This window comes from Castor canadensis, chromosome 1 (genome assembly GCF_047511655.1).
Source record: "Castor canadensis chromosome 1, mCasCan1.hap1v2, whole genome shotgun sequence".
NCBI classification, from domain to species: Eukaryota; Metazoa; Chordata; class Mammalia; order Rodentia; family Castoridae; genus Castor; species Castor canadensis.
The window spans coordinates 202,736,986-202,752,518 of record NC_133386.1 but is presented as its reverse complement, the minus strand read 5'-3'; the positions used below and the strand labels follow the sequence as shown (position 1 = coordinate 202,752,518).

Here is a 15,533-nt window from a genome sequence, read left to right as displayed (position 1 = left end):
AAATTTCAGATCTGAGAACCAGAAAGTGCCAGATGGGCCATAGAAAAAAACCATTTCGTTCCGGGATAAGGAGCCGCGGGATCCAGAACAGTTTTCGGGGCATTTTTCTGAGCGGTGGGCCTACAGCTCAGCGTTTCCTCCTAAGTTCCACCAATGGGCTCACACTGCGCGCCATCGCCCCACCCCCTCGGCCTACATTTCCCCGTAGGCACTGCGAAGCTGGGAGGCAGGCACCACTACAGACTGTTACCCAACGAACCAGAGGAAGGTGGAAGGCTCTTGGACTCTGTTTCCCATCGGCCCGCGCGGGGAGCGCCGGAAGCCCGCCCCGCCCCTCATTGTGCGGCTCCTACTAAACGGAAGGGGCCGGGAGAGGCCGCGTTCAGTCAGATCCCGGCAGCAGCTGCGGCGGCTCTGGTCTTCTCTGGCTCTCTTTGCCATCTCCTTTTCGTTTCCGGAAACATGGTGAGCAGTAGGCTATGGCTTCCAAGGGGAGGCGGCTGCGAGTCGGTCGCTTGCTTGTTCGCCGGGATCAGGGGAGCGATATCGGCACCCCCTCCCCCAGCACCCGAAACAAGATGAGGGTCTCGCATCGATCAGCGGCCGGCCCTGGGCCGCGCCTGCGCGTCCGCGGGTACTGGGAGAGGTCGGGTCGGACGTCGCTCGCGCGCCCCCTGGACTTCTTTCCCCTCCCCCACCCTGCTGGTGCGCCCGCGCGGACACCGGCCGTGGGGGAGGGGTCCAGGACGCGCCAGTGCGCGCCCCTCGCTGAGCAGCGGCGTCGCGCGTCTTTTCACGAGGGCGCGTGCTCGAGTGGAGCACGCGGCGTCCAAGCCCGGCCCGAGGGCGGCGAGGGAAAAGCGCGCGAGAGGTTTCGGTGCGCACGCCCCACCCAAAGGCCGTTCCTTTCTTCGCATCGCCCTCCCTCTGCGGGCTGGTCGGTCTCTAGAGCAGGTGGCAGGGATGCCGGCGCCCAGCGAAGGATGGGGGCGGTGCGGCTATGGGAGATGCTGTGGCGCCGAGGTCCTGGTGGGGCACCAGTGCCCATGCGTAGGAGTTTCCACCGCAGGTCCAGGGGCGAACCCCGCAGAGGCCATAGCCCTGCTCAGGAGCGAGAGGACATACAGCGAGTTGAGTTCTCGCTTGTACCTGGGGCGATGGTCGGAACGGGGCTGCCGACCAGCGTGCGCGCACACGCTCAGGCCCAGCCCGGGACAGATGTTCAGGACTAGCGGGGCCTTTGGCTTTCCCGGATGGGGCCTGAGGGTGGAGCCGAATTTAGGGAAGTGACCCAGGCGGGCACCGCCCGGAAATCATTCTGCTTCATATGTTTAGCTCGAGGGCTTCGAGAGCTGTAGCATGTACAATTTGCCCAAACTACCGCCCGAAGCTGACAGGCCGAGATGCCTGTCCTTAGAGCCGGTTCCTTGGGCGTTGAGGCTCTGGAGGTGCGGCTGCCTCTCGGGTGCGGGTTTCTCTCTTGGGGAGAGGGCCGGGCCTAGCCCTGCTCCTTTCCCCTCCCACTCCGGAAGCAACCGCGTCACGTGGCCAGCTTCCTCTGCAGTTCGGTGGGGCGGGGGGAGTTTCATAGAGGACAGGCACTCTCTGGTGTAGTGCTTCCCCCAGCACCATGCAGGGTAGGGGTTTCGGGGATTCTGGGCCCTTGTTCTCCCTGTTAATTTCCGTCACCCATCTCTAGGATTCAAAGGGTAGGAAGTTCTCCTGAAGATCCTACTTGGGGGTTGTGATTCTTGTCCCGAAAAGATCCCCAGCATGGCAGGGAGTCGTTTGTGTAATAATTGCGTCTAGCGGCTTTGATGGGCATACTGGCACTGTTGTCTTGTCTCGGGTGTGGGGTCCTGGTTTCCTCTTTGCCTAAGAGGAGACCGTAGCCTGAGTGGCCCTTCTATCTGAAATTTGAAGTTAGCGCTTATATTTGAAGGCTGGGATTGAGTACTGTAAAAACCCAATCACTCTGTGGGTTCTAATTCTGGGTTCACAGCTCGATGAAAGTTTTGTTTTTAACAAGTCTGTAGTTTCTTGCCTGTAAATCAGAGTGGGGATGTTAAACTAGGTGATCCAGGTCTCCTCCATGCAAGGGTTGGTATCCCATCTGGTCCTTTGGATGGGAAAATAGTGACTTGCCTTGGCAAGGGAGTAAGTGACCTCTTGCAATGTAGGACTGAGAGTTGTACCTTTTGGCATCTAGACTAAGATCTCTTGAGCCTGGAAAGGAGAGATTTCAGGGGACAGTTTGCTGGGAATCTTTTCTTTAGGTGTGTCTGGCTTACCTTTATCCCTCAGGCCTCTGGTGTGGCTGTCTCTGATGGCGTTATCAAGGTGTTCAATGACATGAAGGTGCGCAAGTCCTCCACGCCAGAGGAAGTGAAGAAACGCAAGAAGGCAGTGCTGTTTTGCCTGAGTGAAGACAAGAAAAACATCATTCTGGAGGAGGGCAAGGAGATCCTGGTAGGCGATGTGGGCCAGACTGTGGATGACCCCTACGCCACCTTTGTCAAGATGCTGCCAGACAAGGACTGTCGATATGCTCTCTATGATGCAACCTACGAGACCAAGGAGAGCAAGAAGGAAGACCTGGTGTTCATCTTCTGGTGAGCTACTCATGAGGCACTTTTGCCTGTCACCCATTCTTTTTCTCAGGAGGGGAGCTGGATAGATGTCTTCCTGGTTAGCCCAGAGGTACCAGTTGGAAGGGGTTGTAACAAACACTTGTCATTGAGGAGCTTGACAACATCCCCAATGTTAGAAGCCATCCTCCAAGGGTTTCTTGAGGTTCTCTATTGTCTGAGGGAAATTGCTCCCTGACTTCTCTCCAGGGCCCCTGAGTGTGCACCCCTTAAGAGCAAAATGATCTATGCCAGCTCCAAGGACGCCATCAAGAAGAAGCTGACAGGTTGGTAATGGTGGAGCCTTCTGCATGATCCCTGGCTACAGGGTGGGGTAAATGACAATGGCAGGGGGCTGGATCTTGTCCCTTTCATCTGTTCTCCTGGCTGCTTCCCAAACACAGAAACTCCCTACTTCAGTGCTTTCTGCTCACAGATGATCCTTTTTGTCCCCTACAGGGATCAAGCATGAATTACAAGCAAACTGCTATGAGGAGGTTAAGGACCGCTGCACCTTGGCAGAGAAGCTGGGGGGCAGTGCTGTCATCTCCCTGGAGGGCAAGCCTTTGTGAGCCCCCTCCAGCCCCCTGCCTGGAGCATCTGGCAGCCCCAGACCTGCCCTTGGGGATTGCAGGCTGCCCCCTTCCTGCCAGACCAGAGGGGCTGGGGGGTATCCCAGCAGGGGGAGGGCAATTCCTTCATCCCAGTTGCCAAACAGCCTCCCCACCCCCTGGACCTTCCTCCTCCCTCCATCCCTGACGGTTCTGGCCTTCCCAAACTGCTTTTCATCTTCTGATTCCTCTTGGGTTGAAGCAGACCAAGTCCTCCCCAGACACCCAGTTTTGGCGGGGGGGCTGTATTTTTTTTAACGACACCCCTACTCCCCCACCTATTCCTTCCCCATCCCATGCTGCCAACTTCTAACCGCAATAGTGACTCTGTGCTTGTCTGTTTAGTTCTGTGTACAAATGGAATGTTGTGGAGATGACCCCTCCCCGCGCCTGGTTCCCTTTCCTTTTTTCCCTGGTCTTTGGCCTTTCATGGAAGCAGGACCAGTAAGGGACCTTCAGTTTAAAAAAAAAAAAAAAAAAAGACAATAAAAAGGCTCATTAACAGGGTGTATGGGTGTATTTTCAGTGCTTGAGTGTGGGGGACATGGTCAGGGAAGGTACGCTGCGAGAAGGAACAGTGGTCTCCTGTCCCCAATCCCCGGCTAGGCCCTGGTGCTGGATGGCTGGCCCTAGGGTATGTCTACTACTGACTGGGGTTGGGGGGGTTATAGCAGAACTGAACTGGTTTCTTCTGGGTCCTTGCCTGGGTGGACAGTGAAACCTACTAAGTCTCTGCTCAGTCCTGCCCAGGTGTGGGCTGTGGTCCAGGTCACACAGGTGGCCTGTTGAGCTACTTGCTGGACCTTTTACGGTTTTGTCAGGTCTTCTCTGCTCCTCCCCTGGATGGCTGACTCATTTGTAAGGCCAGGTTCAGGGACTGTTGTGAGTCAGAGGCCACATTGGGCCTTTGGCCTTTTGTGGCTGTGGCTAGAGTCCATTTAGGGTGGGGCCAGCCAGGTGGAACCTAGGACTTCAGACCCTGATGTCTAGAGCCCCACCTCCCTGTGTGTAACCAAAAGGGTGTTGCTGGGGTCCTGAGCCTTTTGCTACCCTGGCTCCTTCATTCTGTACTTTGGCCCTTCACAACCCATCCAGGCATTGGCAGCCAAGAAGTCTTAACCCTTCCCAGGGTGAGCTGGAGTGATAATACGGGATTTAAATCTCCCTAGTTAGGACAACAGAATCAGAAAAAGCCTTCTGTAGTTAAAGCTGTATTCTTAGCATCCTTCTCTCTGAAAAGAAAAGAAGTGGTAGTTCTGTTTTCTTGGTTGGAAACTGAGGTATAGAGAATTTGCAATTAGTCTTCAGTGCTCTACAGCTTGTGGGGGTAGGGGCAAATGGACTGTTCCTGGGTCTTCCCATGGAGAGCCTGCTTCCCAGAATAAGGAGCTTCACAGGTGTCCTGTTTCTGTGCCTGGCATCTGGTCTCCATCGTGACCTGCCAGAGAGTGGAGTTCTTGGTGGGCCTTAGAGCTGTGAGAATTAAAGACACAGGTCCCCTTGCTACAAAACCAGGCTCTATTTGTGAAGAACAGTGGGTGGAATTTGCCTGCTGGGGCAGGGGAGGTCAGGGTCACTGGGGCTCTGCTTAACTTGTGGGGTGCCCATGCTGTGTTGTCCTTGCAGGGCCTGAGTCTTTAGGAGAGCTTGGCCTAGGTTTTCTCCATGAGGGTGAACTTCAGGGTGATGGTATGGGTAGTGATCACTGTGGTAGGGAAAAAGGCAGCTTACTGACAGGATGGTCTGTGGGATAATCCAGGGCAGGGTTTGGCTGGTCCAAGTTTGCTTCTTCAGAGTAACAAGAGTATTCTGGAGGGTGCTGGCCTGCAGAAGAGAGGGCCTTGTAGTCCCTGAGTCAAGGGTTGCTGTTTTTTGCACACCTCAGCCTTTGGGCTTCCTTTCCACAGCATGTATGTGCAGCACAACTTTGGGAATGAGGTGGCAGCATGAGGGCCCAGTGAGGAGGGTGTGCTCACCTTGGCACGTTTGAGCCTCAGCTCTGCTGACTCTTAGAGAAAGGAGACCCAGTGAGACTTGAAGTCCATGACTTCTGGGGAGGAGAGAGAAGAGGAGCAAGGACAGACAGGGTGGGTTGCCCAGTGTGGGTGCCTGCCAGGCTGCAGGACTCAACCTGCTTGGCAGAGCTGGAGAGGTGCTAAGAGTGCTGGCAGCACAGCTACTGGTGGCTCTTGGTTGGCCACACCTCCTGGTTCCTACTGTGTGCCTTGTCCAAGATGCCCTATCGGCATCTCATAGTTGGCGGGTGCCCACAGTCACTGGAGCAAGAGCTCCTAGGGCTACCAGCAGAGGGTAACTGCTGCCCATGGCCCTCACCTGACTGCCTGATTTACTATGTTCATCTTTGAGGGTGCCCCAGGCTGCCCCTCACCTCAGCTGCCTGTGACTCTTGCATGAGGTACCTCAGCATGTCTGACAGCTTCAGGTCCTCATCAGAGGCCACCTGTCCCTACATTGTATTGGCAAGGTGAAGACTAGGGACAGAGCTTGCTAGAGGGGCAGCTAAGGAGTGGGAGTTCCGTCTTCCCACCAGCATATTGCTTGGTAACCACTGTATGTCAGTCCTGATGATCAGAGGGCAGGCCTTACATTCAGTGGGGGCACATCAGCAGCAGTGGCCAGATCACAAAAGACCCAGAGGACAAACCAAGGGTTTGGACTTTGGTTTTACATAGGTCTGCAAGGGGCAGGTCTTCCAGAAGATACTTCAGGAAGATTGGAATACTATAAAGACTTCTGTGGAAAAGAGTTCAGGAAGTGTGTGTATGTACAGAGTGCTGGTGGCTTGGAGCAGCCTCCGACAGGCATGTGGGAACATCCTTGTGCCTTGCCAAACACACTTCCCATCCCTCACTCATCTCACACACTTGAAGCTCTTTCCTTGCCTCCACTCTGCCTGTTATTAAACTAGTCTGAGATGGGAGTCCAGGGTGCCACCAGGGCCCCACCTATCACTGAACGTGCCAAATGGTCCTGGAACTCCATCTCTCAGGATTCACCTCCCAGCAAAGGAACAGAAGTCCCTGAGTTCAGGTGGCAATACTGTCAGTCATTCAGACTGTTCTGCTAATTTGAGGAAGCTTCTAGCGGGTGGAGAGCAGGGGTCTGCGTGCAGCTCAAGCCTCCTTGCCCTTAGCCCCTGGTTGTGGACCCTCTCTCTCCCCTTTCCCATCTCCCTAAGGAAGCTTCACCAAGAGCTGGCAGATGACTTCAGAGTGACCCCTCATGGGCACACATGGTATTACAGGCATAGGGAGAAGGGCAAGGTGGAGGGGCAGTGAGAGGAGTCTTCACTTTAGCTGATTGACTGCACAGTGCCCCAGATATAGGCCTGTTGGGGAACAATCCCCCATCAGAGCCCAAGGTCTGTACATTGAGTCCCATCCCTACATGCTCTCATCTCCCCCAGGGAGTACAACCACTGAGGGGAGCAGGGGTCAAAGGCCCCTTGACCCTGCGTGCACTTGGACAACATGACAAAGCCCCATCCACAGGCAAATGTCTCTGATGCAGGAGTGGAATTCCGGCAGGAAGGGCCTCTCGTGCTCAACTCATCCACCTCCTAGGGCAGTGAGACAGGACCTTCCTTACCGATTACCAGGAGCATGAGAAGCACAGGCACACTCAGTGTGGCACAATCTTACAACCGAGGCTGGCTCCGCCTCCCACAGCCAGCTTGGGTCTCAACCTTTCAGTGGACTTGAATCTAAAAGGGGCCCAGGAGTCACCTTGAGCCCTGACATGATGAGGACTTCATCTGCAGACCTCATGATGTTCCTCAGAAAGCCCCCAAGGAGCTCTTTCCTGTTCTTCCCTCTGATGTTCAGCCAAGCATACAAAGGGTGGGCCTTTGCACCTCCCACCCCAGTCATGCCACGCAGGGAGCTGAGGAGATGGGCTTGAGCTCACTCGGAGCCCTTCTCCAGCCTGATAACCCTGCCCCAGTTTCAGATTTCCACCTCACATCCTGGTCAAATTCCAAAAAAGACATAAGTTGTCCTGATTCAGTGAGGTAGGCCGCCAGCCAGGTGCTGCTCAAAGGCTTCATCGTGCAGGAAGTGTATGCATGGTGGAGTGGTTCAAGTGTTAGAGTTAAGCCTGCCTGGTAAGCTAGCAAGAATGAGGCCCTGAGTTCAAACCCTAGCATTGTCAAAAAAAAAAAAAAAGACTTCATGCATGGCAACTCCCTTTTTTTTTTTTTTTTTTTGTGGTACTGGGGTTTGAACTCAGGGACTACACCTTGAGCCACTCCATCAGCCTTTTTTTTGTGATGGGATTTTTCCAGATAGGGTCTCATGAACTATTTGCCCAGGCTGGCTTCAAAACTTGATCCTCCTGATCTCTGCCTCCTTGAGTAGCTAGGATACAGGCGCCAACCACCAGGTACCCAGTGGCAACTCTCTTCTTAAAGATGGCCAGGTACTTCCTGCAGGAGTGCAAACAGTTCCAGGGCCTTTCTGGGCTCCAATCATCTTGCTCCCTTCTCTGATGCCCTGGGGTCAGAGTCCCTGAACATCTGGCATAGTTTGGGAAGAAATCCTGGAGCTCTGGGGAGGGTTAAGGCCTGGGCTTGGCTACTGGTGATGAAAGGAGGTGACACTCACACTTCTAGTTCCTGCTTTTATCTTGGTGAACTCTTCCTGGGTGATGAAACTGTCCCCTCTCCCAACTTCTGCAGCTTTTCCCTGAAAGCCTTGCAGTCTGCCCTTGTAGAGGCTGGGGAAAACTGCTCAAAGAAGGCCATTGTAGCCTTGAGTCCCCACCCACGTGCCTGGCCTGCATGCTGAGGCCAGTGTACTAGTTCTTGCCCCCACCAAGCCTCCCAGGCATCCGCTTTTGGGCCCCTCAGTCCCTCCACTTCAGGTGAGGCCCATGATTTCACTCAGGATGGTGGATAAGGATGGCTAGGTTTTGGGGCCTCAGATGAAGGCAACTCAGACAAGAGACGGGCTGACCAAGAAGGGTAAACGCTGTGCTGGCACTCGCCTGCCATCCCAGGTGAAGCCTCTCCCTCACCCCCAGGCCACCTCACCTTGGTTTGAACAGTAAATTTCACTTTGTCTTTCTCACTGTGTCAGAGATCACTACTTGTCAGATGCTGTCTTCCTACAGATCCTCCAACACACATGAGGGCTGCAGGGCAAGGTGGGATGGGGGATTCTGATATGGTTCAGCATGGCTGCTTTGCCCACCCTTACTGCAGGCCTCTGGTCCTCCTGCAGAGCCTTCCTCAGCTTCTGCAATGCCCTAGGGTCACCAACAAGGGACCCTGATAAATCATTGCAAAACGCATTATAATTACAAAATATTTTTCCCACCCTCCCATCAATATCAGTCAGAACTCCGCCCCTCCCCCCATCTTTCCGATGTCAAAGCAGAGACACGAGAGGTGAAGTAACTCATCTAATGTTGCATCTGCAAAGTGACATGAACCCAGCCTCTTTCCTTTCATGGTGTTGGGGAAGGAACCTGTGGCCAGGCAAGCCCTCTTTTGAGCTACCTTTTGAGCTACATCCCCAGTCCTGAACCCAATCCCTTGATTCCTAGTCCATGTACTTTTTCAGCTACTTGTCCAACCCTTCCACAGGCTCCCAATTTTATTTTGGGAGAAGTACCTCAGGAACCCTTTTCACCAGGGCTTAAAGAGAGTTAGATGAGATGTTCTCACCTTTTCTTGAGGGGTTGCCAAAAGCCATTCCATTCACTACTTTGGTGTCAAGAGCCAACAGAAGTATCCAAGTGAAAAAGCCAGTCAAACACTAAGTCACTAGTTCATTCTTGCCTGGAGCTCTTCAATATGCATTTATTTATTTATTCATCTTTTTTTTTTTTTATGTAGTTCTGGCGATTGAACCCTTTTGTTTATGTTTTCCTTTTTAACACCAATTGTTGACTACCTGCTGTGTCCACACCATTGTGCCAAGTGATACCAAGAAGACTGGAGGTTTCACAGCCACCCTACCTTTAATCATTGCTCATTAGTATATAAATGAGCACCGCCCTACCTCCACACCTGGAGGTCTCCTCACTCTCTCTTCCCACTGGTTTTGGCACACTTTGGGGGAGGTCCTTGTGGTGCGGCTCAGTGGTCTGTGGATTCCAAAACATACCAGGCCCTGCCTGAGGGTGTCAAGGCCTGTGTCTGGTCAAGAATTTGTTCTCCATAGAGAAGCCCACGGGCTGGCAGTGTGGCTCAAGTGGTACAGCGCCTGCCTAGCAAGTGTGAGGCCCTGAGTTCAAACCCCAGTACTACAAAGAAAAAGAAAAAGAATAAACAAAACAAAACATAGAGAAGCCCATGCCTGAACCTGCCTCCTGCTCCTTACACATGAAATGAACTAATTCTGAGGTTACAGGGTTATCTACTTGTTTCTCCTTTTTTAAAAATTGAAGTATATCCGGGCACCAGTGGCTCCAGCCTATAATCCTAGCTATTGAAGGAGGCAGAGATCAGGAAGATTGTGGTTCGAAGCCAGCCTGGGGAAATATTTCACAAGACCCTATTTCGAAAAAAAACCCACATAAAAAGGGTTGATGGAGTGGCATAAAGTATAGGCCCTGAGTTTAAAACCCAATACCACAAAAAAAAAAAAAAAAAGAAAAAGAAAAGAAGAGAGAGAGACCCTATTTTGAAAACATCCAACATAGGGGCTGGTGGAGTGGCTCAGGGTGGAAGAGTGCCTGCGTAGCAAGCATGAGGCCATGAGTTCAAAGCCCAGTACTGCCAAAAGTTATATACTGTACCGTAAATTATATAAAGTACATAAATCTTAAGGGTAAATTAATTTGTACATATATACCTGTGTAATACCAGAATCAAAGTATACAAATATTTCTACACTACAGAAGGCTCCCTCTTGACTCTATCCTAGTCAGTGCTAATCACTATTTTACTCTATTTATTTATTTAGATGGTTAGTTTGGGTTTTTTGCTTGTTTGTTTTGTGGTATTAGGATTTGAACCCAGGGCCTGTGCTTCCTTGCTAGGTAGGCACTGAACCATGTGAGCCACTCCCCCAGCCCATTTGGTTAGTTTTTTTATGACAAGGTCTTGCTACATAGTTCAGGCTGGACCTGAACTCTCAGTCCTTCTGCCTTAGCCTCCCGAGTGCTATGATTACAGGTGTGTACCATCACACTATTTCACTATTCTGATCTTTTTTTTTTTTTTTTTGGCAGCACTGGGTTTAGACTCAGGGCCTCATGAATGCCAGGCAGGCGCTTTTACCACTTGAGCCACTCAACCAGCCCTTTTTTTGTGATGGGCTGTTTTTGAGGTAGGGTCTCGAACTATTTGCCCAGGCTAGCTTCAAACCACGATCCTCCTGATTTCTGCCTCCTGAGCAGCTAGGATTACAGGTGTGAGCCACCAGTGCCCAGCAAAAAAGAATATTTTTTGGTGGCCCCAGGGTTTGAACTCAGGACCTTATGCCTGCCACACAGGCAATCTACCACTTGAACCACTCTGCCGACCTATTTTGATTTTGAGATAGGGTCTTGCTATCTTTGCCCACACTAGCCTTGAACTCTCAATCTTCCTGCCTCCATCTCCCAAATTGCTGATATTATAGGCATGTGACACCCTGCCAAGCTATGACCCTGTTTTTTAATGAGCTCTGTCTATGTTGCTGAGTAGAGCAGTCATTTTCATTGCTGTTTCCCACACTTTTATGAGATCATATCAGCACTTATATACCCATTCTATGTGGATGGTCGTCTGCCATGAACATTCTTTGTTTTTGTTTGTTTTGGCAGTACTGGGGTTTGAACTCAGGGCTTCAAGCTTGCTAGGCAGGCGCTCTACCACTTGAGCCACGTGGCCAACACTTTCTTGTGTGGGTAATTTTCGAGGCAGGGTCTCAAAGAACTATTTTACCAGGGCTGGCCTCAAACTGTGATCTTCCTGATCCCTGCCTCCTGAATAGCTAGGACTGTAATCCGGAGCCACCAGAGCACAGCAAAATTTTTATACTAAGGCGCCTGTGGCTCACACCTATAATCCTAGCTACTCCAGAGGCAAAGATAAGGGGGTTGGTGGTTTGAAGCCAGCCTGGGCAAACAGTTTGTGAGACCCTATCTTGAAAAAAACCCATCATAAAAAAGGGCTGGACTGGTGGAGTAGCTCAAGTGGTACAACGCCTGCCTAGCAAGCCTGAGGTCCTGGGTTCAAATCTCAATACCACCTAAATGAATAAATAGTAAGCAAGATCTTTTCAAGCTAGGCACTGGTGGCTCACGTCTGTAATCCTAGCTACTCAGGACACAGAGATCAGGAGGATCGAAGTTTGAAGCTAGCCCAGGTAAATAGTTTGCAAGACCTTATCTTAAAAAAAACCCATTACAAAAGTAGGGCTGGTGGAGTGGCTCAAGGTGTAGGCCTGAGTTCAAACAAGTACCACCAAAAAAAAAGTAATAAATAAAAGATAGCTAGCAGAGTGGCTCAAGTGGTAGAGTGCCTGCTTAACAAGCATGAGGCCCTGAGTTCAAACCCCAGGCCCACCAAAAAAAACAAAACAAAACAACAACAAAAAAACCAAGCAGTAAAAAAGGGCTAGTGGTGTGGCTCCACTATCTTTGTGGGCAAAGATAGCACCAGTATCGAAAAAAAAAAAATTATACCAAAACGACAGTAAAATAAGCAAAAACATTCCCTATATCTGTTTATAAATAAAAATTTGGAACCAAATAGGACAATACTAAAAACAAAGGCTTTGCAATACATCCTAAAGCTACAAAAATTTAAGAGCTGCAGAAATACTCTCAGTCCACCTGCCCTGCTTCCAGCTTGAGCCTTTGAGTCCTGGACACTGTCCCAGGAGTCCCTCCGAACCCATCTCAGATTTCAGGAACATGGAGCTGAACCAGTTAGGCTCAGATTTGGCCCTACTCTCCTCATCTGTGAAAGCCTCACAGTACGGCACCGCCAGTCCTTGGGGGTCTTCATTATGGACCATAACTACAAACTTCAGTACTCTTTTTTTTTCCCCCGGTATTGGGGTTTGAACTTAGGGCCTTCACCTTGAGCCATTCCACCAGCCCTTTTTTCCTGATGGTACTTTTTCCAGATGGGGTCTCGCAAACTATTTGCCCGGGCTGGCTTCGAACCGCTATCCTCCTGATCTCCACGTCCTGAGTAGCTGGGATGACAGGCGTGAGCCACCGGCGCCCTCCTGGCCTTTCATCTCGCTAGTTTCCAGAGTGGTCTTGGGCACTACGAGCTTGGCGTGGGGTGTCCGCCGGTTTTTCTAGGAAATAAATGCTGCAGAAAGTCCATTCATTCTTGAGTCTCCTCGATGGTACTGCCCTTCATAAAAATGAGCCCTAAAACAATTATCAGAGGCCCGTGGCGGGCGTGTCTTGGTCGCCTTTCCTCCTCTACAGACTCCGGGCTGTTTGTCACTCGTGGGTTCAAGTTCCAGCAGCTCGCACCCGAACTCGTGCTGGAGGCGCCCGCAGCCAGTAAGAGCGGGTCGGTCCCAGCGGATCGGAATCTTCTTCTGGTCCTTGGTCAGCAAGAAGTGCAGCAGCTCGGCCACCTTCACCAACAGCTGCTTCTGGCCTCTCGCGGCCGGGTGTCCCCGTCTCGGGCTGGACGCTCAAGGCGGCCACGGCTCCCTGGTTTCCGCTCCCGCCGGCGGGGAAACAGGACTCCATCCGCGGAAGCGAGGGGGAGGTGCGACCACGCATGCGCGTCCCTGGGCGGGGACGCGGACGAGCGCACCCGGTTCTGTTATTGCTTTCCTGCAAGAAGGCCTTGCTCATGAAGGATTCAACGCGATCATGTTTCGTTCGTCACTTGTACTTATGTTATAAGAGATACCAATCGTTTTATTTTCCTTTCATTTTAAAACTTGTATTTATTTTTGTGCTGCTGGGGATGAAACCCAGGGTCTTAGGAGGTAAGCGCTCTGTCACTGAGCCAGATCTCCAGCTCTTGCTTTTTTGAGACAGGATCCTTGTGGCCCAGGCTGGCCTCGAACTGTCCATCCTGCCTCTGCCGCCCAAATGCTGGGATTACTGGCATGCCAGTAGGCAAGTGTCACTACGTTTGGCCCATTTTTCCTTTCTTGTAATGTTCTTTTTTTTTTTTTTTTTTTGGTACTGGGGTTTAAACTCAGGGCCAACACCTTGAGCTACTCCACCAGCCCTTTTTTTGTGGAAGATTTTTTTTCAAGATAGGGACTTGGGAACTATTTCCCCAGGCTGGCCTCAAACCGTGATTCCTCCTGATTTCTGCCTCCTGAGTGGCGAGGGTTACAGGAGTGAGCCATCGGCCTCTGGCTTCTTTTAATTGTTCTTGACAGTTTTTCTTTTGTGGTAAAAATATACATAATTAAAAACTTTCCATCTGAACCTCTCCAGTGCACACTTCAGGGGCCCAAAGGATTCCCATTGTGCAGCAGCATCACCATTCAGCGCTTCTCTACAGATTTTTCTATCAAGGTTATGCTGTCCTCCTAACATACGCTGGGAGCTGTGCTTCTATTTCTAGTTTTTGAATAATTTGTATAAAAACATTATGCTGTCTTCAGCAACACATATACTAAAACTGGAACACTCTGCAGCAGATCAGCAGTGGCCCCTGCGCAAGGATGACAGGCAAATTCACAAAGCCTTCCATATTTTTCAAGATAACTAGAAGAGTCTGAAGGTTTCTAACACATAGAAATGGCAAATGCTTGAGGAGCTGGAAATGCTAATTACACTTATTCAATTATTACACATTATATACAGGTATGGAATTATACTGTACCCCATAAATACCTACAAATATATGCCAAGTTTAAAAACAAACTTAAAAATGGTATTGTTTCTCCTTCAGTGTTCAAGGAGTTTGTCTATGAATTTGTCCATACATGGATATATATATATATATATATACCCACATATATATCTGTACTGGGGTTTGAACTCACGGTCTCACACTTGCTAGGCAGGAGCTCTACCATTTGAGCCACTTCACCAGCCTGGTACTTTGAAAAAGTTTTACATTACAGATTCAATTCCTATAATAAATATTTTTTTATTTTTGAGCAGTATCAGGATTTGAAATTGACAGCCTTGAACTTGCTAGGCAAGTGCTTTACCACTTGAGCCATGCCCACAGCCCAAATATAATAAAATGTAATAGCTCATTATAGGACATTTTCTATTTCTTGTTTCAGGTTTGGTAGTGTTACATTTTTTCAAGAAATGTGTCCAACTCATCAAAATGGTCTAATATTTTTGGCATAAACTTGTTCATATATACACTTACCATCTTTTTTATGTCTGCATTTTTTTTGGCAGTACTGAATTTGAACTCAGGGCTTCATACTTGCTCTATGGCTTGAGCCATGCCACCGGTCATACATTTACAACATTTTTAGTGATTTTCCCTTTAATTTCCTGATGTTGGTAATTAGAATTCTTCCCCGACTCCTCTCCTCTCCTCTCTCCCTCTCTCATATGAGTCCTGCTAGGAGTCTATTAATTATTTGCATGTTTATATTCTATGTATTGATTTCTGCTATTATCTGCTTATCTTTCTACTGTCTTGGGCTTAACTTCCTTGTTCCTCTTTTTCTAGCTTCTTCTCTCTCTCTCTCTTTTTTTTTGACAGTAATAATATTTGAACTCAGGGCCTTAAGCTTCCTAGGCACTTGTTAGGTACTCTGCCACTTGAGCCATACCCCCGTCCTTCTTTGTTCTAGTTATTTTTTGGATAGGGTCTCATGTTTTTGCCCAGGCTGGCTTCAGGCCAAAATCTTCCTACCTATGACTTCAGAATAGCCAGGACTAAAGTTACATACATACCATCATGCCCTGCCTAAGTTTATTTGTTGAGATGAGGGAAGGGGGGGGTCTCAACATTTTTTTTTTTTTTGGTACTGGGGTTTGAACTCAGGGCCTACACCTTGAGCCACTACACCAGCCCTTTTTTGTGATTGGTAGTTTTGAGATAGGGTCTCAAGAACTATTTGCCTGCGCTGGCTTCAAACTGCGATCTTCCTGATCTTTGCCTCCTGAGTAGCTAGGATTGCAGGCATGAGCCACCAGTCCCAGCCTGGCCTGTAATCTTGACCACCAGTATCTGCTTCCCAAGTAGCTGGAATTATAAGTATGAACCAACATGCCCAGTTTCTAGCTTCTTAAAGATTGAAACTTAAGTCATTGCTTTTCAGCCTTTCATATTTTCCAAAATGTGCATGTACAGGGTACACTGCGTTAGCTACATTCCATCAGCTTTGATGTGCCATATTTCCATAATAATTTTATTTATTTATTTATTTATTTA

At 49.9% G+C, this 15,533-nt stretch overlaps 1 protein-coding gene and 1 non-coding gene across 2 annotated transcripts; both read left to right on the top strand.

Annotated features, from left to right (window-relative positions):
• Positions 1 to 138: 138 nt before the first annotated feature.
• On the top strand, positions 139 to 3,745 carry Cfl1 (cofilin 1). Its single transcript, XM_020164878.2, has 4 exons — positions 139 to 465; positions 2,305 to 2,612; positions 2,838 to 2,914; positions 3,087 to 3,745. Exons 1-4 carry the CDS (start codon positions 154 to 156, stop codon positions 3,197 to 3,199), a joined length of 810 nt encoding a protein of 269 aa, XP_020020467.2. The 5' UTR covers positions 139 to 153; the 3' UTR covers positions 3,200 to 3,745.
• Positions 3,746 to 13,778: 10,033 nt separating this feature from the next.
• On the top strand, positions 13,779 to 13,883 carry LOC141416385 (U6 spliceosomal RNA). The gene has a single exon (XR_012441121.1). It is a non-coding gene; the product is annotated as a U6 spliceosomal RNA (small nuclear RNA).
• The last annotated feature ends 1,650 nt before the right edge of the window (positions 13,884 to 15,533 follow it).

Excerpts from the sequence above, each read along its gene's own strand:
- Cfl1 (XM_020164878.2), top strand. The coding sequence starts at position 154 with ATGGGCTCACACTGCGCGCCATCGCCCCACCCCCTCGGCCTACATTTC. Across the intron at positions 2,613-2,837 it reads GACCTGGTGTTCATCTTCTG|GGCCCCTGAGTGTGCACCCC; the intron begins GTGAGCTACTCA and ends ACTTCTCTCCAG. Across the intron at positions 2,915-3,086 it reads CATCAAGAAGAAGCTGACAG|GGATCAAGCATGAATTACAA; the intron begins GTTGGTAATGGT and ends TGTCCCCTACAG.